This window comes from Crinia signifera, chromosome 7 (assembly GCF_055691185.1).
Source record: "Crinia signifera chromosome 7, ASM5569118v1, whole genome shotgun sequence".
In the NCBI taxonomy this organism is placed as follows: Eukaryota; Metazoa; Chordata; class Amphibia; order Anura; family Myobatrachidae; genus Crinia; species Crinia signifera.
Genome location: NC_139223.1, coordinates 173,671,873 through 173,695,494, shown reverse-complemented (window position 1 = coordinate 173,695,494; position 23,622 = coordinate 173,671,873). Strand labels below are relative to the sequence as shown.

Sequence of the window (23,622 nt, the reverse complement as noted above, 5' to 3'; positions counted from 1 at the left end):
TTCATTCTGAATATGTAATTTGCTAGCAAGGTCCTCTCTACAGACTCAGAGAGTGTTTGTGTAAATGTATTGTCTTTTATAATGCATAATAAAAATATATTTAAAAAAATATATATTCCTGGCATTGGGGAACATCAAGGTCGTATCAAGGGCCCGATGACCAATGAGGTGGCAATCATTATTGCTGGCCAAGAGTGTCACAGCAGGGACATCGTACTTCAAAAGAGATCCGAGGGATGTCATTCAATTGCGGAAACTAACAGATCATATGATGCACAGCGATATCCATAGCTTATTGGCAGGGGGGGAGTTGGGCTGGTTAGTTTTTGTTGTGTATTTGTTTTGGCCTAGGGACAGCAAGGGTGACAATAATGGGGAAGACTTAGTAATCATTGAGTTATAAAGGACCTTAAATTACATATATAAAAAAAGAATACGTGAAAATAAATTTAGGATTTGGTTTAAAACGTTCTTTACAACTTAAATAGTATTTGCAACAATTGTATTATTGTAGATACGGAACGCTCAGCGATGAAGTGAAGATATGTCAAACGTTATGAAAGGATCCAAGTATATAATGGGACCGTAGTACCCGTGTAAGCCCAGCGCTCCTGTGTTTGTCTCTCTCCGTAAATGTTCCCTATGTCACAGCTGGAAGGTCAGCAGGAATGAATGACACAGCAATTAATAATATCCACCTTTATTGAACTTTAATCTGTTTCAATATTTGCTCTTCTCCGCGGACGGATAAAGCTGCAGCCGGCAGGAATGAGCTACGGCCACTATAATTGTCAGTGGGATTTTCATTGGATTTCACTTAAATGGAATGTTATAAATGTTTGATAGGCTTTCCTTCGGAGACGTAAGATCACTGCCAGGGTTGGAACGGGGCTCCGGAGCACCATTTGTGGAATACGGTTGCTAGATGGACACTATGAAGGCCGACACATTAGGTTGATGACAGGGCTTAGTTCGACACATGACATAGGTTAAGAAGGTCAAAATGTCAACACAAAAGTTTCAATCTCTACTTGAACTGTTATTAACCATTCAGTTCCACCAGCCCCGCCTTCCGTACGGATCGCTCACACCGTCCGAATGCGGTAAGACGCCGACTGAATGGACCGCGAGTGGATGTTTCATGTGAACACCTCCTCCATCTGTGGGAACCTCCCCCATCCTCCGATGGTCACCGACCATCAAATGCTGGACCGGGTGCTCAGGCAGCACCGAGTGCTCCAGACCACTTGGGCATTTCTCCGTGCAAACGCAGGGATATGGGCGGGCAGCTGGCATCCGGCTATGTCAGATGTCCGCCCCCCACACGTGTGTCACGGCCGGATTACCATACTTACGCCCAGCGTTTTCATGGGAACACCCATGAAACACAGGGCGTACGCATATGGTAATGAGCCCAAACAGCCCTTCACGCCCCTCTCCACCCCCTGCTCGGATGGTTCCGTATGATCATTTTCTGCACGGACTTTATGCCGTGTTCGGACGTGTGAGGCGTTTGCACATGCGCATATACCAACCATCGGCCGTCCGTACGCTTTCGGAGCCATCCGACTCAACCAGAATAAGGGCCATTGTTCCTGAGTGCAGAAGAACACTCTATTTAAGATCACACATCTCAGCTGCGTCACTTGCGCAAATCCTGATACACCCATACTTGCTTTTATCGTCAATCAAAGGGTCTACTGAACGTGACCCGCTGCACCGATATGTGTAGCTGCTGCCACAGCCGCCACCTCCCCACATTCACCTGAGATTCCGGGAAGTCGGGATTTTGTGTGGCAGATGCAGCAAATTTCCACATGAGGATAATGTGGTAAATCCAGACCAGGTTTTAGAGCGGCAGCAGAAAATGCGATCCGGTCCGGGTTTCCTAACTGATGTGATCAGGGTTTGGGCTGATTAGCTGCACCTGCGGCTTTCTGATATAAGTGTTTCCAGGACAGGAGGTTCTGATGGTGGAATAGCCATCCAGGTGATAGGCTGATAGGCTGGGGGTGGGGGGCTACAGTAGGGACCACTGGAACATACAGTAGGAGGTTATTCAGATTCAAATGCACAGCTGTAAAATATGCAGCTTTGCGTGTGGTTTAAACTTTAAATGCCCCTTTGTACGCCAAGTTCCCCTACACGTGATGCAGCAACATGCGTTCTGGGAGGAAACCATTATTTCTCTCTGGTGTCAGATCTCGCACTACCTGTAGCAATGCAGGGTGCCGCCGGTCCCCGACATTTTCCCCGCCGTCGGCCCCCCTCGCCGCCCCGACCTCCCCTCCCCCAAACTGGGCAGCGTCTCCCTGAAGCGGAGACGGGCAGGGATACACTGCCCAACCGCCGTGATACTGGGACGCGCGTACACGTGAGACGCACATGCGTTCCAGTCCCTAACGCCGGCGCTCGCCAGTGAAAGGTATCTGCTTGGGGGGTAGACGAAGCACTCCAGACCTTGTGATATCCAAAACTAATTTTATTGAGTCACAGCAACGTTTCATTGCTATTGCATTATCATCAAACTTTAATATAAAACATATATTAAACACTGTAAATTGAGCATTGTTTTACTTTAAACGGAACCTATGAAATATTGTCCCTATTTCGCTTAGTTTCCCCCTAATTGCTGCTGCTGAACGTGAGCCTGATGTTTATTTTGTGAGCCGAACTATTCTCGGCATCTCATTAACATCAAGGGAGCATCAGCGTTCCCCTCTCACATGCTGCATTTCCTCTTTGTTAATTCAGAAACATCCTGACAAGTGCACTGATTACTGTAGGGAGAAGTATATTTATACTCCTGGAATCAGCACCTGACTCATCAGTTCTGTTCTCCTATAGCTGTGCTAGAGGTCTGACTCCCGCACATATTATTACCTGTGTATCTACGGTGCTACCAGGCTGTATACTCTATGGCAGTGGTTCCCAACCTTTTTTCTCTCCTGTACCCCTTGATTGGGCTTTTCATTGATGAGTACCCACTCCTCTCAATTTATAATATAGACAGCACTTATGAGTGGAGTGAAAGTGAGCGGTATGCATGTCCTTATATTAATGAGTAGCGTACAGGAATCGTGCCCTTCCGTGTCTGGCCGCTGATTGTGTATTGTCTCCAGGGTTCCCTCTTACACCTATAGGATTAATGCCGCTGCTTCTTCCACCCGTGTCAGTGCTGGGCAGATGACTGCTGATGTCTGAGGGCAGCACAGGTAGCTCCCATTGGATTGCTGGTCAGGCAAAAGCACAATGAGACGCTGATGGCACTGAAGACAGAACCGTAAGTGACACAACGTGGTTTGTCTCCATGGCAATGGGTCTTCTTCTGCCATCAAAATACTTTTTCATCTTCCGCCATTACCAATATTATTTTCAAGTACCCCCAACTGGTCTGCAGAGTACCCCCAGGGGTACTAGTACCCCAGGTTGGGAACCACTGCTCTATGGCATATACTGCAGGCTGAAGGCTTTGTGGCTGTAGATTATAGCTGCGTCCGAACCTCAGATGAGGAATTTGCCGCTAGTTTGCCTGACGCTGGGTACATAACACCGATATATTTTAAACGACTGGTCAGAACAACAATTATTTCGCATCGGCCAGTGTACCACTATTGCGCGCTCCTGTAAGTGGTTGCCGCTTGTCTCCAGGTTGGTTTTTCTCGACCCAATGGCGCATGATATATCATGTCGCCCTTTTGATTGTCGACCTAGCCATTGTCGAACTAATGATTGTGGGCGTGGCTCATGCAAATTATGCATGCGCACAGCGTCTATTCTGTGAGATTGGGGGGGGACTCCCAACTGCCCCCTCCCCGCAGCGGGACACTGCCGGCCGCAGGAGGGACGCGGGAATGTCCCCAAAAATCGGGACGTTCCCGCGTTTTTGTCCATAACTTTTCACTTTTTTGTTGTTGCGGCATGTGGGTGGAAACTGACCCAGAATCAGGCGAAAACGCCCTCAAATTCGCCGATCCACGTGGTTTTCGCCAGTGCCATATTTTCCACCCAGGTAAAAAATAGGCACAGAGACTGAATAGGGCAAATCTAATTCACCCTAAAAAGGGGCCAAAATTGCTGATTTTTCACTTGGCAAAAAAAATTGGCACAAATTGAATACACACAGTCCAAAATTCAAAGAGAAGGGGTCACATCAACTGCCAGTGAGTCCAGGACAATGATGTTTGGGGTGGCAGTAGGTGTGGCTCCCCTTTTTGAATATTAGACAATGGTGCAGTCCCACCTCTGCAACTGCCACTGGCAAGGAAGTCCAGAAACCGAGCATTTTGTACCTAATGGAATGGGCCATGTTGGTGGTTATGGTTATGTGGCTGGCTGACATCAAGCCAGCATTACACCTGGTTTTAATCAGCCAAAGAAGTTACCTAAAAATAACAGAAAGCGGTAATCTAATTTGTTGCTATAGGCAACTGCTCCATCTGCCATCTACAGAAGGCTTGATACATCTCCCCCTATGTCCTGCCATCTCTACACTACAATAACGACCTGTTCATATGTATCACCTGGTCTACAGGTGTGAACTGAGGCCATTGAAACCAGCGATAACTCACAGATTGATGAGCGCATCGTCGCGGCCACTGGTTTTATCTGCCGTGAGAAGCTGTGTGACCTAGTTTGCGGCTAATTGAATCAGCGCCATAGTAATTGGCGTGCCCGCCTGCTTATTGGGCAGCTAGCTGTAATTCTGTGCCCATTACATGGCTGGCTCGGCCTTTCCTCTGGGCATCTCCGCGGATGAACGGCTGACATGTCATGCAGTAAGAGAGAAGTGTATAGCCGCAGTTCTGCGCTTGTCCCTTTCCTCGGCTCGCGTCCATGTGAGCGACAGTGATGTAATTGACAGCGGTCTTAGGGCCCGATTCAGACCTGCGAATTGGCAGCACGAGCGATAACTGGAAGATCGCGCATGTGCACCGTACGCGGTGTGCATGCGCAAGCCGTCTGTACAAAGGCAGCCTGGCTGCTGGCAGGGTGATTGGCACATTACGGGCATTTGGGGGTGGTAACCCAGCGTTCTCTGGGAGTGCTCCAGAAAACGCAGATGCCTCCAAGGCTTGATACATCACCCCCACAGGCGGAGCTGCCTGGAGGATAGATTTGGAAGCAATCGCCTATAATTACCCACATTATTGTTTGCTTTTATTTTGCCCTATGTAGCATTGGTCCAGGGTTGGACTGGCCCACAGGGTACAGGAGTAATCCCTAGTGGGCCCCACTGCTGGAGGGCCCCATCCCTGGTGAAGTGTTAATGTGGCTGGTAATAACACAGCAGCCAATCAGCTCCTGGGCCAGATGCACTTATCTTCAAATGTGATAAAATGGAGAGTGATAAACAACCAGCCAATCAGATCCTGCCTGACATTTTTCAAACACAGTCTGTGACATGGCAGGTAGGAGCTGATTGGCTGGGTGTTTATCACTTCACCAGTTTAGGAGCTGATTGGCTGCTACTTTATCTCTGGCCAAATGATCTAGCTCAAGGCTTAGTACATAGGATCCATAGTATCTAATGGCTGAGCCAAATTCCCTGCAGTAACTGGACACACTCATTAAGCATAGGCCCCTACATTCCCCCGTGGTCCCTTCATGTCCCTGTCACGGGCCACACCCCTTGTGGTAACTGGCCACACCCCTTAAGCATAAACCTATATCCCTGTATTCCCCCCATTTACCCTTTATGTCCCAGTCACAAGGGTCTCTTGTGGTAACTGGTCACAGCCCTTAAGCATAAGTCTCTACACCTGTATTCCCCACGTGGACCCTTCATGTCCCAGTCACAGGCCACACCCCTTGTGGTAAATGGCCACACCCCTTATTCATAGGCTCACCTCCTATTGGTGCATCAGGTGCATTTCACCAGGGCCCCTAAGGGGCCTATTTCTGCAATGACTTCTTGGTCCCAATTTATATTTTTGCACCTGGGCCCACCACACTCATGTTCCTCTACTGCCCCGCATCATGCCCCGGTAGCTGCATTAGTCTGAATTATGAATTATCACGTCTTCTTTATCAGCCGCTGGTCTTGTAAACCGGTATTATTATTATTGCACTACAGACATAATGAAATCGTGCTTCATCTATTATACAGAGCATGAAGTGTCTGTGTATATAAATACAAGCTCTCCTCTGCTTAATGCGCTGCTCTAATTGTCAGCGTTTCCCCGAGCGACCGCTAATGGCTGCTGGACCTGGATTCCTACAGCAAGCACTAACATTCCGCACCTTAATGGGATTATGCAAGATTGCAAAGTCCCTGGTATTATGTCTCCGTGTACCGGGATAAATAATTCCCTTTGTATTGTTCACGCCTGCTCTATTCTGTAGGATGAAACGTCTTATGTGTACATTTACAGTAATAACACGGAGCAGACAATGAGTCAATGAGATGCTCAATGCATTTAGCGCTGGTGTTCCATTGTATTATCGCAGGCATATTCTACAGCCAGTCAATAAATAGAGGTATATAAACGTCTGCAGCTATGCCCCTATGACAGATCATACTTTATAGTGTGATGCCCGGGCCGGGTATGGGAGAGGAGGATAAGAATGAGTACACCAAGGCGACTCATCACAAACCAGCAAGCAGTTTGTTCACAGTTCAGACAGGATTATTGTCACATATCAATCCTTGCTCTTCTCTGGCACAATCTTCATATAGGTTACATCAGATTACAGCAGTTCAGCGGTGCCTTTCATTCCCTTCAATGGCAACAGCAGCCTAAACAATGATGGGACAGTGATACATTACATACCCGCGTAGTCTCTAGGAATCGGCAGTTGCAAACTGCTAAGGGGTTGATTTGTTAAGCTCGGTGAAGTGATAAACTGTCTGGGTTTTATCACCGGCCAATCAGCTCCTACCTGTAAAGTTACAGGCTTGGTTTGAAAAATTACAGGTAGGAGATGATTGGCCGGTGATAAAAACTAGACAGTTTATCACTTCACCGAGCTTAATAAATCTACCCCTCATTTCGGTGCATTCTCCTCCCTACTCAATGGGGGATCTCTCTTGATACTGGGATCTCCCCTGGATGCGTCACTAGGGGACTTTCGCCTTACGTGGTTTCCTACCACTCACCCATACCGCCTTCTCCCAAGACTCACACCAACCTCCCTGTGGCTAGGGTACCCCTGAAGGTGGGGATCCCCCTCATGCTTGGGAGCGGTGTGTTCAAACTGAAATCTTAATTGCAGTGTAAGAATAATGCAGCCAGTATTTACACTGCACAGAAACAAAATAACTCACATAAATTTAACTCTTTGCCCATTTTACATCTGCCCCACCTGCAGAGCAGCATGGTTTTGCCTATTTTGAGAACAGATTTGTCCTGTGATCAGGTCTAACAGTGGCTTGCTAGTACGCGATAATAGACAGCAAGGCCATCATACTGTACAAATGTAAGCACATTAGTGTTACAGGGTAACACGAGGAGACAGAGACATAAACAGTTATCAGACTGCAAATTGTTCTTCCAAACAGAATGAACGTCATGCTGCTGAGTACCATGCGCCACGCTGGGATTAATTATCAAATAGCGAACCTCGAATTAACCCCATCGTGTTCAGGCGTTCGCTATTTTAAAATCTGTGCAGTAAAATCGCGTCGCCCAACTTCTCTGATATCCCAATGGTTAACAGTCCAAAACGTAACTTGTTTCTTCAGCAGTACAATGAAGTAATGCACTGTTTAATGTTCCGCTGCAGGAATTAAAGTCAGTACATATTTATGGGGCAGAGACAATTATAAGCCTTAGTGATCTTGTATTGCTGATTAATTAGTAGTCGTGATGCGGAGGTGGATCCGGTTGATGTCGGATTATTCGCCACTGTCTATTCTCGAAACCTGCACTGTGTAAGCAGAACAATTGGTTAGTGACCTCACATGCACAGAGGATTCAATCAATAGAGATTCGCCGTTTCTGATTGTATATGTAAGTGACATATAAGAGTACTAGGTGATTCATCGCGCCCTCCGGGCGGGGGGGTGCAGGCAGACCCACTTGCCCGGGGGTGCGGGCAGACACGCTCACGGTGGGGGGGGGGATGCGGGCAGACCCACTCTCCGCTCATCTGCTGGCTGCTGTGGTGTATAATGGTGGGTGGTGCTGTAGCCCTGGCTGTGGGCTGGGGTGGTGTTTGCCAAGGGGGTGGGGATGTGTATAACACTGGTCTATCCCTAGGGGGGGAGGGTTTATGTATATCGCTGGGTGGGGGGGGGGGGTGTCCTAAGGCAGAAAGTACTGTATGTGTGTATAACGCTGTCAATCACTCTTGTAACCCCGCCCAGCGTTATACACACAGGGGATGAGTGACAGATCTGGCTAAATACATAAGAGTATATACCAATACCAGAGGTGGGCTGCTCTATGGACAAGGCACTTAGCATATTTGGGTAATTGTGAATGCATTTGCCTACAGATCCTGAGTTCCTGATCTCCAGAAGGTCTGTCTGTGAATAGGACACGTTATTTATTATTTACTAATAGTGTCTTATATATATAGCGCAGCAAATCCCGTTGCACGTCACAATTGGAAACAGTGATAAAACAAAGCTGGGTAATAACGGGCACTTATAGAGGTAGGAGGGCCCTGCTCGCAAGCTTACGGTCTATGGGGAAATAGGCATTGATACACAAGTATAGGTGCATAATGTTCCACCAGATTGCAGAGGATCTGGGGGGGGGGGGGGGGGGGGCTGTATGATACGGTGATCCAGCAATGTTGGTTTGGGGTCAAGATGGTGGAAAAGGTGAAAGAGAAAATAAGTGACCATCGAAGGATTTCTCTCTCCTTCGGGTGCATGCAATATCCCCTCGCATGCCATGGTACTAAGGGGATTCGGCGGCGGGGGGAGGTGGGCATTCAGCCGCGCAATGTTTATGGGCTCGCCAAGCAATGTACTGCCTAGCGAGCCTTACTGAATCAGGCCCATAATACAGACTACACAAGAGAGCTAAGCATTCGCGTTGCATTCATTGAAGACTCTGAAGTGCATTTCAGTGATGCTGAGAGACGGGTACAGCTAAGTCTTCAGTCTGAATGTGAAGGGTTCCAGAGTGTTTGTGAAGGATTCTCGAACTGTGCAAAGAAGTGAGTTCCCGAGAGTGTGCGCTAAAATCTCGACCCCCAAATAACTTCTAGGTCCTTTGTAAGAGTCCTTCATCTGCAGATGGAAGTGAAGTAAGAATATGAGAAATCAGGAACTACCTCAAGGACCCTGGTTATGACCAGCTTTCAAAGTCAGCAAGACAGTCTTGAAATAGATTGGAGAATTCATTGTGCATTGCGAGAGAGTAATTCTAGTAATACAATGTATAGCTGCATAGTTGTTTACTGGTAACTTCCAAAGCTGTGAGCTCAATACAACAGATTCTGGATTTTGCCCAATTGGTGATGAATGACTTGCTTCTACTTGGTTCTCCACTGTTCCTATAAAGTGTTAGGACCTCTCGAAGCAACAACAACATTGTGAATAATGTGACTCAATCTATTGCACCGCGTCTATTATGATTCTTTAAATCATTTCCAAGCTGCATGAGATTTGGTTTCTATGAGCCTTAAAAATGAATGCGGTTTCATTTAGTAGTTGGCTGGTCATGGATGAAGAACCTCAAGTTTGGGAGCGACTGTCATTGAATCTGTTCCCAATCACATCCCATAGTTCTTGTCTAATACTTGTTATGCTGTATTGGAGAACATGGATTTTAAGATATACTGTACGAGTGTCCATTTTCTGCCGTCTCATTGATTATACTTTTTCTTTCCTCTGCTGAGTGTTTTAAAGGTGTGACCTGTCCGGTTTTGTCTTCCGCAGAATGTGTTCGGGGAGAAGTGCACCATTCCGGAATACAAGGTCGCTGCAATCCAGAAGTCCCGCTTCATTCTCCTGCACTACGGCACTTTTAAGGCTGGCTGGGATTGGCTGATCCTTCTGGCCACTTTCTATGTTGCGGTGACCGTCCCTTACAATGTCTGCTTCGCCATCTCCCGAGACGACAACTCCTCCTTCCGTAGCCCACCCAGTGTTAGCGACATCTTGGTTGAGATCCTCTTCATGCTTGGTATGATCCTGGGGCAGAGTATCTGGTGGATTTTGCATGCCGATGAGTAGTGTTGTCCTAGCATTTAGTGGTACCAGTTAGGGGTGCTTTGGTCCATTCCAGCTGCAACTATTTCTGCTTCGCCCAGTTCTTCACACTCTGCGCTAATGGTCTCTATACAGTACATCCGGTGGCCCAATTCCCTGACCTGTTAGCCCCGGTGATTTGCTGAATAGATCCGCTGAATGGTGGCCAGCAATGATCACAGATCTGTCAGAGAGACAGGGAAATAAAACAAGTTGAAAAAAGTAAATACCCGATTGGCCAATTATTCATCATTGGGGGACCAGAATTTTTAAACAAATATATACTTTTCCTCATTCCCTGAGCCAGCTGATGTGGGATCAGGACATTGCCCTAATACATCTGTAATGTATGGTTGCTATAACATTATCAGATGTAAATAAATGTGGAGGCCATGGATCCTGGATTCCTGTAATATGGAGATCTTATTATTTTCCTACAATTCCGACCTCTGATGTATTAATGTTTTGTGCTTTATCGGCAACATACCCCCACTATCCACGTCAGCATTAAGTTGATTTTATATAGTGTGGCGAGCTCAGCAAGCCACCGAGCCCGAAGCGTGGTGAGGGGACGTGGATTACCTTCCATGTAATCCGCGGCCGCTCGCCACGCTTCGGGCTCGCTGCGCTCACCACGCTTCGGGCTCGGTGTCTCGCTACACTCACCACACTATATAGAATCAACTCCACGCTGACGTGGATAGTGGGGTATGAAAAGGTCGGGAGGACGCGTAACGCTGCACTCGCCACGCTTCAGGCTGCCGTGGATAGGTTTGAAAAGGCGCTACAAAACCCCTAACCCTGTAGGCAGGGTTGCTGTACCCTGCCATAATAGCCACTCAGACGCAGGAGCGTCTGAGGACATTACACAAACCTTCCGCAAGTGTTGTGGTTACACACTAGTACCCCCAATTGAAATTACGCCACACAGTAGCACAATCATAGTCACATTACAGCAAAGGTAGTGCCCCTGATTCATATTACACCACATAGTTGTGCCCCTTATTCACATTAAGGCACACACAGTACTGCCCCTTTTTCACATTACATCACTCAGCAGTGCCCTTTATTCGTGTTTCGCTGCACAGTAGTACTCAGGTGCCTAGCTCCACTACGAATGCACTTGGTACCCTTTATAGCTCCCAAATGGAGTCCACGTGAATGAAAAAGTCTAAAAAAAAATTGGAAAAACTCATGAAAAACTCATGTTGATCTTTTCATGTGTCGACGATTGCCATGTCGAGCTGTAACCTGTTTCGACCTTTTGTCAACATTGACCTAGTGACTGTCAACCTAAACACTGTCTGCGATTCATCCGGATACCCAGTGTTCCGCAAGGCCATACACAGTCGTGTACCGGCTACGGAATCTTTTGTTTATTTTATGCTTGGATTTGTGGTCTCGGAACGTGGACTGAGCTGTTGAGGCAGACGTTCTTCCAGATGGCTATAAACTGCCCCAGCACTTACATATGCCGCTCCTCGTGTGCTGGCCGTCAGTGTTCTGATTATGAAACGTATACAAGTATATCTAACAATCATTAAAAAAAATAAGAAGACGCCGAAATGTCATTCCTCGAGGCAAATTAAAATGTCCTTGTGCACCGAGGTTTCACATTTAGCCTGCTAATGTCACAGAAAAGACCACTTTTTTTGTTTTTGTGTTTTGCTGTCTCTCCCAAAATTCTAATAGTAGCCATGAATTCATAATCAAAGTGAGCATTTTGCTGCCCGAGTACTGTAACAACACCATTTGCAAACTGTAATGCATGCTCGCACTAGAACTGTCATTGGCAGCCCTTGAAAATCCATCTGTGTCTTCTGCATCCTCCTCCAACAACTGTCATAATGTATCACATCCAAAAGGCTTGTTTGGATGTTCATCAAGGCCTGGGCTTCTCTCCTAATGAACGCTAGGAGGTTTGCTCATTTCACTCTGTTTCGTAAAAACAAACAGCATTATCGTGTTTTAAATATCTGTTCGGTTGGCATGTCGGAGCCCTGTCGAGATGTCCTTTTAGCTTGTCAGTTTAAGAGCGAGAGCGAGTCTGGAGAAGACATCCATTCACAAAAGAGGCTGTATCTAAATATTTAAAGTCAGACGTGGAACCATTGGCCCCCGGGGCGGTAAGATGTATTGAAGATTTCCCCGTTAATATTCACTGGCGAGTTAATAAAGAAACCCGTGCTTCATTTTCAGACATCTTTTTAATTATTTACTGAGGCGAAATACATTTTTAGAAATCGGTGGGAGGAAGAAACTGACTTTGGGATTAGAAAGTGTCAAATATTTTGATGTCATGTGAGTCCCATTATAAGGAGGCAGACTCCTTGGCAGATAGGTGTCTATCAAGATGTGTTTCTGGCACTTGAGACTGCATGGATGTCACCATCTTACTCCGTTTTTGCTTTTCTCTCTAGATATTATGTTGAATTTCCGGACGACGTACGTCAGCAAGTCTGGTCAGGTGGTGTACGAGCCCCGCTCTATTTGTGTACACTATGCAACCACCTGGTTCTTTGTGGACCTCATTGCCGCCCTCCCCTTTGATCTGCTCTATGCATTTAGTGTCAATGTGGTAAGTGGACTTGGAGATCTTTGGAGAAGGTCTTTTTGTTCCTCCACTCCAACCTTAAAAGATACTTTGCTAGCAGACTAGAGGCCAAGAGTATTCGATTTCCATGGGTTCCAAGAGCATTCCAGATTGTTCAGAGCCTTTTATTGTTTGAATTGAAGGGGGAAATTTACAAAGATGAGACTTCTATTTTACATGGGATGTTTCCCCCAAATGTTTGGAGAATAATGTTGGTCTTCATAGACAAATTAAAAAATGGAAGTCAGTTAAGCATTTACTTCACCTCATAGTTTTAATATTCAAAGTTGCTGCTTCTTCTGCCATTGACCAGATTTAGGGGGAGATGTCGTAAACATTCCATAAAAGTCAGCTTGAGTAGTAACCAATCAAATTGTAGCTAACATTCATCAACTACATTGTATAAAATGATAGCTGAATACTTTTGGTTTTATTTATTTTATTTATTACCAGTTATTTTTATAGCGCACACATATTCCGCATCTCTGTACAGTACAAACCCTCGCAAGCACGGGCAGAATATACAAACTCTGCACAGTTAGGGCCACAGTGGGAAACGAACCCGTGACCTCGGTGCTGTGAGGCAGTAATGCTAACCATTACACCATCCGTACTGCCCCGTATATATAACACATGGTGGGGATAGAACCCATGACCTCAGCGCTGTGAGGCAGTAATGTAACCATTACACCATCCGTACTGCCCCGTATATATAACACATGGTGGGGATAGAACCCATGACCTCAGTGCTGTGAGGAAGTAATGTAACCATTACACCGTCCGTACTGCCCCGTATATATAACACATGGTGGGAATAGAACCCATGACCTCAGCGCTAGTGGATGTAGACCCCATGACCTCAGTGCTATGATGCAGTAATGCTAACCATTACACCATCCGTACTGCCCCGTATATATAACACATGGTGGGGATAGAACCCATGACCTCAGTGCTATGATGCAGTAATGCTAACCATTACACTGTCCGTACTGCCCTGTATATATAACACATGGTGGGGATAGAACCCATGACCTCAGCGCTGTGAGGCAGTAATGTAACCATTACACCATCCGTACTGCCCCGTATATATAACACATGGTGGGGATAGAACCCATGACCTCAGTGCTGTGAGGCAGTAATGCTAACCGTTACACCATCCGTAATACCCCGTATATATAACATATGGTGGGAATAGAACCCATGACCTCAGCGCTGTGAGACAGTAATACTAACCATTACACCATCTGTGCTGCCCCGTATATATAACACATGGTGGGGATAGAACCCATGACCTCAGTGCTGTGAGGCAGTAATGCTAACCATTACACCGTCCGTACTGCCCCGTATATATAACACATGGTGGGGATAGAACCCATGACCTCAGCGCTGTGAGGCAGTGATGCTAACCATTACACCGTCCGTACTGCCCCGTATATATATAACACATAGTGGGGATAGAACCCATGACCTCAGTGCTGTGAGGCAGTAATGTAACCATTACACCATCTGTACTGCCCGTATATATAACACATGGTGGGAATAGAACCCATGACCTCAGCGCTGTGAGGCAGTAATGCTAACCATTACACCGTCCGTGCTGCCCCGTATATATAACACATGGTGGGGATAGAACCCATGACCTCAGCACTGTGAGGCAGTAATGCTAACCATTACACCATCCGTACTGCCCCATATATATAACACATGGTGGGGATAGAACCCATGACCTCAGTGCTGTGAGGCAGTAATGCTAACCATTACACCATCCGTACTGCCCCGTATACTGTATATATAACACATGGTGGGGATAGAACCCATGACCTCAGTGCTGTGAGGCAGTAATGCTAACCATTACACCGTCCGTACTGCCCCGTATATATAACATATGGTGGGGATAGAACCCATGACCTCAGCACTGTGAGGCAGTAATGCTAACCATTACACCATCCGTACTGCCCCGTATATATAACACATGGTGGGGATAGAACCCATGACCTCAGTGCTGTGAGGCAGTAATGCTAACCATTACACCATCCGTACTGCCCCGTATACTGTATATATAACACATGGTGGGGATAGAACCCATGACCTCAGTGCTGTGAGGCAGTAATGCTAACCATTACACCGTCCGTACTGCCCCGTATATATAACATATGGTGGGGATAGAACCCATGACCTCAGCACTGTGAGGCAGTAATGCTAACCATTACACCATCCGTACTGCCCCGTATATATAACACATGGTGGGGATAGAACCCATGACCTCAGTGCTGTGAGGCAGTAATGCTAACCATTACACCATCCGTACTGCCCCGTATACTGTATATATAACACATGGTGGGGATAGAACCCATGACCTCAGTGCTGTGAGGCAGTAATGCTAACCATTACACCGTCCGCACTGCTATGAGCAACTTCTGTCCTCTTTAGAAAGTTTGCATCTCCTCCATATTTTCTAATATTTATCTATCTAATACAGTTCACTGTTTATCACTGAGTATCACCAACTGTCACATTTTAAATATCGACAGATGACCTGGAAAACATGACCTGTGTGGGGTTCTGATGACCGCGATTTGAGAACCTGTGATCTATCAAAATAATAACAATTAATAATAATAATGTTACTTATGTAGCACTTTTCTCTCACTTGTTGCCTTTACAATACAAAATAAGCTTAACAAGGGGCAGCCAAGTATTGAGTCTGCTTCCAAAGGATTCTAGAGAGGGGGGCCCTATGGCACTGTGCGGGGTAATTCGCTCCATAGAGATGGAGCCACAAAGCTAAAAGATTGACCGATAGATTCTGACAGCACTGTGTTACATCAAACAGGCCAAGTTATAGGTCCCTTAGTAGAACGACAGTAACTTCATGTTCTAGTCCTGTAAATGCTTCCACTAACGTTCTGCTCTGGTTTCTCCCTCAGTATTTCGGAGTCCACCTGCTGAAGACAGTCCGGCTGTTGCGACTTCTCCGCTTGCTCCAGAAGTTGGATCGTTATTCTCAGTACAGTGCAGTGGTGCTGACCCTTCTTATGTCCATGTTTGCGTTACTTGCCCACTGGATGGCCTGTGTTTGGTACTTTATCGGACAAAAAGAGTTTGAAGCTAACGAGATCGGTGAGTGGTACCGTAAGCCCCAAAAGTCTTTCTAAACAAGCATTAAATGTTCAACATGGTTTTCCAATCACAGAGTCAATAGATCTTTCTAGACCTCAATGACTGACAGCCTCTGTGCAGCCGCAGCTGTCTCTCTCCACAGCTCAGCACACGGCAGTGAGCAGCATGTGCTGAGCTGGGGGAGAGAGGCTGTGCTGCAGCATCTCTCTCCCCACTGCCCATATCCCTGCAACAGGGGAGGGGGGAGCAGGACCCTTCAGATAACCAGGGTGAAAACTAAGTACCCACTCACGACGCCACTGGATATATCAGCACATCTGGCTGTGTGTAGGACTTGCTGCCTGACATGTCGGTGACTGAGCTGGGGGGCACATTTAAGTAGGGTGGACAATTGGTAAGTGTGTATGCATTTACGAACCGTCAGAGAGGTGGGTGGGAACAAACCCAAAAAGAAAAATCAGGTAACTTTGTACCTGGAACAAACAAACATGTTCCAAAGCAAGAGCTGCAAATACAATCATTAAATTTTTTTTGCATGCAGGACAAATACTGGCTGCTTTCGTATGTAGCCCTCAAGCGCTGGAGTCTGGACAACTTTATTTTCATAAAGCAATTTAAATTAGAGTTTTTTTATGATTGCTGCGTGTGTTACATTGGGATATGATCGGGTTGCCAACAGCGGACAGATCCTAACGTAATTACGGGGGTGGGGGGGTTAGTGTTAGGCACCAGAGTGGGGGGAGGTTATGGTTAGCCTACACTGGGGTGGGGGGCAGTTTGGCTAAAGGAAAGGTGGGATTAAGTTCAATGACTTACTGGGATCTGTTGGAATTTTGCCCAACAAGATGCAGCTGGCGATGATTTTGGTGATTTGGCAAGAAGTAACAACACCTGTGGGTTGCATTAATATAAAACCCAATATTCCAGCTGCAATCTCTTGTCTTGTATATTGGTTATATCCACTCCTCTTTCTAGTCAGCTATGTCTCCGTATTTATGAATGGGATTTAATCAGTAGATAAATGGTAGCAGATGTCCCTCATAAACCGTTTAATCAATAAGCATGCATATATAATGAGGTGCAGACACTGATCAATAGTTTTATATAAGATAATGTGACAAATAAACTATATCATAATTGAATGCTTCAATTCTCTTGGGACACACAATGCATCGATTACATTGTTTTACAACCCTTGTACCGCGGCCCACTAGTGTGCTTTGAGCTGTTCTCATTTGTGCCACCAGATTTAGAGATGTCCATATCACACAGCCACCACCAGTTCAACTGTTATTTACTGGTCTCTTGTTTTCATATGAGGGCCAATGTATTTTAGTTTTGTTGCCTGTGGGGACCGGTGTGTTTGTTTTTTCATATGGGGCCAATAAGTTTTTTTTTGTTTTTTTCCTGTGGAGGCCAGTGTGTTTTTCCCTGTGGGGGATTGATGGTGTGCCTTGGCAGTTTTGAAATCTTGTTTGGTGTGCCGCGAGTTTGAAAAAAGTTGCAAATCACTGCTGTATTTGAATACAGTTTGATTAGCGAGTCCCAAAGACAGCTGATTAACATTATAACAGAAAGTACATTATTATGCTATGCAGTGTTGTGACTGAAGACAAATACACTAAAAAAAAAGGCGCACTGTTGCTCTATAACCTTTATTCAGATCTGATCGCAGTACAAATTTGTTCTCAAAATGGGAAAAACCATGTGCGCTGCAGGTGGGGCAGATGTAACATGTGCAGAGAGAGTTAGATTTGGGCGGGTGTGTTGAAACTGAAATCTAAGTTGCAGTGTAAAAATAATGCAGCCAGTATTTACCCTGCACAGAAACAAAATAACTCACACAAATCTAACTCTCCCTCTATACATGTTACGTCATTCATTGAAGCTTAGTTAAAGATTACACCCCCAAAAAAAGAAGTTGCTGTGAGAGGTTGTGTTGTTTTTGTGTTGCTCTGGCCATACAGGACTCTAAAGGTGCCCATAGACCATTCATTTTGAGTCTTTTGAGAATGCCCAAGTGTGTCTCTAGAGGAAATACCCACATACACAAGCTCATACCGTAGGGAATGTCCAAATGTATGAGTTTTTAGGGAATAACCACATGTATTCTCAGAATACCAATATGCATGAGACTTTAGACGACATTTAATTACAAATCAGTTTTCCGTTATTTTCCCAGTAAAATTGCAACAATTGTTTTTATTTTGTACATCATTAATAATAGATCATCAAAGGTTAATAAATGAATGCACTTGCAGTGGGACAAATTAAATTCAAATGGTCACATAATAATTTAGGGAAAAGATACCTAGAACAATCGCTTTTATATGTTTTATCCGCATTGCAGGATAAGCGAATCAAAGCCGTTACACGAACGAGTCAATCATATTGTACACAGGGAAAGCTATCATTAAATTTTAATGTCCATGTACAAAAGACCTGATAATATATTTATGGATTTTTTTTTTTTTAGATAAAGCGTTCAAAACCCCCGTCTGTGGCATTGATCCATGACATCTGGAGAAAATATCCTCCCGCTGCCCGATACAAAGTCAATAACTGTTTGATTTTTATGGCCCAACGCTGCATGAAAGTAGAACAAAGTTACAAATTAGAAATGGTTAGAGAAAAAGGCCCAATATATATTTAAATGGGCAAGATAATCTTACCCAATAACAGCAGAACGTCTATCAGTACTACTCACACAGCTGCACCGAGCCTGCAATTATGCCCAAATCCGCTTCAAACAGCAAAAGCAGAGACGGCTATGTTTGAAGGCTCTCAGGGTATCTGAAGTCTTCAGAATGGACACATTAGCATTCGTGTGTAGCCACAGCTGGCAGCAATGTCAGCAAGGGTGCAACGGTCTTGGCTACTGCATTTTGGATCTTAAAGGCCTCTTGCATGTTTCAAACAGACTGGATGCTTTAATGCCCACTGGGTTTGTTTCTGCTTTGATTAACGGTGATCGTATACTTCCTTGTCCTTCAGGACAGTAGTCGCGTTGCCATTGCTAGTAGGTAGAAGTCCTACCTCTAGTATTGGCTGAGAGTAGGTTCACCGCACTTACAGTTTATCGAGAATGAGAATATTTATGGATTATATTGCCTTGTAACTTTGTACAAATCTTTGGTCTGCATCAGTAAATATAGCATAATGATATGTTGTAGCACCTCTGATTGCACCCTCAGTCTGAATTTATGGAAGTTGGTCAAATAATATTTGTGTTCATGAAGTTCAACAAGTATTTTCTTAATGTCATAGACGGGCAGCCTGCTATCAGGAGACTATGCAGCTGACATGTAGAAATCTTGTGAGAGTTCTTTTTCCCGTAATAAGGGAGTCAAAACTTCTTCTTTCCATAGTAAGTGAGCCAAATGTTCTTCCCCCTATTGTAAGAGAGCCAAATGTTGTTCTTCCCATAATAAGTGAGCCAAATGTTCCCCACAATAAGTGAGCCAAATGTTCCCCGCAATAATTGAGCCAAATGTTCCTCATAATAAGTGATCCAGATGTTGTTCTTCCCATAATAAGGGAGCCAAATGTTCCCCACAATAAGTGAGCCAAATGTTCTTAATAATAAGTGATCCAGATGTTCCCCATAATAAGTGAGCCAAATGTTCCCCCATAATAAGTGATCCAGATGTTCCCCATAATAAGGGAGCCAAATGTTCTTCCCATAGTAAATGAGCCAAATGTTCCCCACAATAAACCAAATGTTCTTCATCCCATAATAAGGGAGCCAAATGTTCCCCATAATAAGTGAGCCAAATGTTCCCCATAATAAGTGAGCCAAATGTTCCCCATAATAAGTGAGCCAAATGTTCCCCATAATAAGTGAGCCAAATGTTCCCCATAATAAGTGAACCAAATGTTCCCCATAATAAGGGAGCCAAATGTTCCCCATAATAAGTGAGCCAAATGTTCCCCATAATAAGGGAGCCAAATGTTCCCCATAATAAGTGAGACAAATGTTATCCAGAATAAGTGAGCCAAATGTCCCCATAATAAGGGAGCCAAATGTTCCCCATAATAAGGGAGCCAAATGTCCCCATAATAAGTGAGCCAAATGTTCCCCATAGTGAGTGAGCCAAATGTTCCCCATAGTGAGTGAGCCAAATGTTCCCCATAGTGAGTAAACCAAATGTTCCCCATAATAAGTGAGCCAAATGTTCCCCATAGTGAGTGAGCCAAATGTTCCCCATAGTGAGTGAGCCAAATGTTCCCCTGAGTAAGTGTTGGGGAATGTTGTTCTTCCCATAAGCCGAGCCACAGTCTGTCAGTGCCACCATACGCCTCTACTCTTCTAGCGCTGCCAGCCAGCAGGATGGATCTATATTTCCGCTATATTCTGATGCTCCATTCAATGTAAAACAAAAAGAAGCATGAGGCAGAGCACTGTACATCAGATGCTGTTCTCCAGTCCTCTCTCTGGTGTATGTATCTGTGGTTTGTTTCCTTCTCTTCCTTGACATCGGGTCATCACCTACTGTAACCTATCTGTGTAACCGTGCAGCGGGCCCTGTGCCCTGCTATGAATCATTCATCACCTATGTACGTACATTACTCTGCAGGCATTGCCCGTTCTCTCAGTGGCTTTCCGGATGATAGGTCAACATTGTCCAGGTCGGCAATCAACAGGTCAACACCAACACCAAAAGGCCAAGATGACAAAAGGTCGACAGGGCATTGGTCCGCATATAAAAAGGTTGACGAGTTTTTCACGATTTCGCCCCCCCCCATTTTTGCACATGATTTGAACTCATTGTTCAAAGCTTGTTTTCAATTTTCAAGTGCAACATAGTGTGTGACGTATCACGTATGAAGTATTAGGAAGTGTTAACACTCAACAACACATCTTCAATTGATACAAACACAACTCAACGCTTAACAATGCCCATGTATGAGTCACTAGAGAATGCCCATGTGTAGGAGTCACTAGAGAATGCCCATGTGTCTGGGTCACTAGAGAATGCCCATGTGTAGGAGTCACTAGAGAATGCCCATGTGTCTGGGTCACTAGAGAATGCCCATGTGTCTGGGTCACTAGAGAATGCCCATGTGTAGGAGTCACTAGAGAATGCCCATGTATGAGTCACTAGAGAATGCCCATGTGTAGGTGTCACTAGAGAATGCCCATGTGTAGGAGTCACTAGAGAATGCCCATGTGTCTGGGTCACTAGAGAATGCCCATGTGTATGAGTCACTAGAGAATGCCCATGTATGAGTCACTAGAGAATGCCCATGTGTAGGAGTCACTAGAGAATGTCCATGTGTCTGGGTCACTAGAGAATGCCCATGTGTATGAGTCACTAGAGAATGCCCATGTGTAGGAGTCACTAGAGAATGCCCATTTGTGAGTCCTTAGAGAATGCCCATGTGTGAGTCCTTAGAGAATGCCCATGTGTGAGTCCTTAGAGAATGCCCATGTGTGAGTCCTTAGAGAATGCCCATGTGTGAGTCCTTAGAGAATGTCCTCTTCTATATTCTCCCACTTTCCATTCAGTGGAAAATACCGACTTTATTTCTAATTCAATTGCAGATTTATATTCCTTCTGATGCTGGGTACACACCAGCACGATTCTGCTCATGAGCGGGTCGTCACAGGAACGTACGACCTGCTTACGTGCTGACGGAGCCGCCGACTGGCACAGAAAAAGCCCCTGATGTGATCGCGATCTGATCGTGACCTGCACCCACTGCATTGGTCGTTTCTGAGATCCTACCTGCAGCAGGTAAGATCTCAGAAAAGCCCAACCGACCCGCGGGGCCGCGCATCGGATCGGGATTGCATCAAAAGGGCAGCGAAATGGCTCAAAACATCGGTCAATTTACATACAATCGGTCGAGATTGTATCTAAATTGGCACATTTTGGGCCATATCGTCCTGGTGTGTACCCCACATTAGAAACATAGAAACACAGGATTTGATGGCAGATAAGAACCACTTGGCCCATCTAGTCTGCCCCTTTTTTAAACATGTTACCTCAAACCATATTTGATCCTTATTTTTTTGTAAGGATATCAATATGCCTATCCCAAGCATGTTTACATTGTACTACTGTATTTGCCTCTACCACCTCTGTTGGAGGCTATTCCACTTATCCACTACCCTTTCTGTGAAGTCATTCTTCCTCACATTTCCCCTGAATCTTCCTCCCCCCCCAGTGTCAGTGCATTTCCTTGTGTTCTGTTGCTCCTCTTCCTGTGAAGAATGTCTCCCACCTGTACCTTGTTAAAGCCCTTGATATATTTGAAAGTTTCTATCATGTCCCCTCTTTCCCTTCTCTGCTCCAAAGTATACATATTAAGATCTTTTAGTCTTTCCTGGTACGTTTTGTGATGTAGGCCATGCACCATTTTAGTTGCCCTTCTTTGTACAGTCTCTAATGTATTTATATCCTTCTGGAGATATGGCCTCCAGAACTGAACACAATACTCTAGGTGAGGTCGTACCAATGACCTATACAGTGGCATTATTACTTCTTTCTTTCTACTGCTGATACCTCTCCCTATGCAACCAAGTATCTGACTTGCCTTCTTCATTGCTTTGTTACATTGCCTACCTGCCTTTAAGTCCCCTGAAATAGTGACACCTAGATCCCTCTCTTCCTCAGTAGTTTCCATTATAGTGCCATTTATACTATATTTAGTCTTTGGATTTTTGCAACCCAAGTGCATTATTTTGCATTTTTTGGCATTAAACTGTAGTTGCCATGCACTTGACCATTCCTCTAATCTACCTAGATCATCAATCATTTGTTTTACCCCTCCTGGTGTGTCTACCCTGTTGCATACCTTTGTGTCAGCTGCAAAAAGGCACATTTTACCCTCAATTCCATTTCAATATCACCAATAAAGATATTAAAAAGCACTGGTCCAAGTACAGATCCCTGGGGTACTCCACTTGTAACCTTTCCCTCCTTTGACTGTACTCCATTTACTACAACTCTCTGTTTTCTGTCCTGCAACCACGCTCTTATCCATTCAACTATCTTAAAATCCAATCCCAAGCTTTCAAGTTTATTTAACAGTCTGCGATGTGGGACAGTGTCAAAAGCCTTACTAAAGTCTAGATAAGCTACATCTACAGTCCCACCTTGATCTATTACTTTAGTCACCCAGTCAAAAAAGTCAATAAGATTTGTTTGACATGATCTTCCCCCAGTAAACCCATTCTGTTTCGGATCCTGTAAATTGCTGGTTTTGAGATATTCTACAACTCTTTGTTTTAAGAGTGTTTCCATCAATTTCCCTACTACTGATGTAAGGCTCACTGGTCGATAGTTGCTTACCTCTTCCTTTCTTCCGCTTTTGGGAAGTGGGACTACATTTGCTGGTTTCCAGTCCTCTGGGATTACTCCAGTAGCTAGTGACTGGTTGAATGATTCTGTTATTGGTTTTACCAGCTCCTTTTTAAGCTCTTTTAGTATCCTTGGATGTATCCCATCTGGCCCCATTGATTTATCCACTTTCAGTTTTGAGAGTTCTGTAAGGACTTTCTCCTGTAAATGTACTTGTTTCTCCCTCAACTTAACTGTGGCCCCTTCCCCTCTTTTTCAGCAGTGAATACTGAGCAGAAATAATTATTAATATGATCTGCTATTACAGAAGACTTACACTCTCTGTGTTTAGTCTTATTATTCTACTTTTTGTTTTTCTCCTTTCACTTATATACCTAAAAAAAAGTTTCCCCCCTTTACCCAATGACTGGGCCATTTTCTCTTCAGCCTGTGCTTTTGCACATCTGATTACCTTT

General features: G+C 45.0%; 1 protein-coding gene across 2 annotated transcripts in view; it reads left to right on the top strand.

Moving 5' to 3' along the window:
* LOC146020869 (voltage-gated delayed rectifier potassium channel KCNH8-like) overlaps nucleotides 1-23,622 on the top strand; it is a 314,377-nt gene that overhangs the window by 246,982 nt on the left and 43,773 nt on the right. For both annotated transcript variants that reach the window (XM_083154407.1, XM_083154408.1), the window contains exons 5-7: nucleotides 9,836-10,082; nucleotides 12,568-12,725; nucleotides 15,668-15,860. In XM_083154407.1, the coding sequence (XP_083010533.1) occupies nucleotides 9,836-10,082; nucleotides 12,568-12,725; nucleotides 15,668-15,860 (598 nt within the window). The remainder of the gene's footprint in view (nucleotides 1-9,835; nucleotides 10,083-12,567; nucleotides 12,726-15,667; nucleotides 15,861-23,622) is intronic.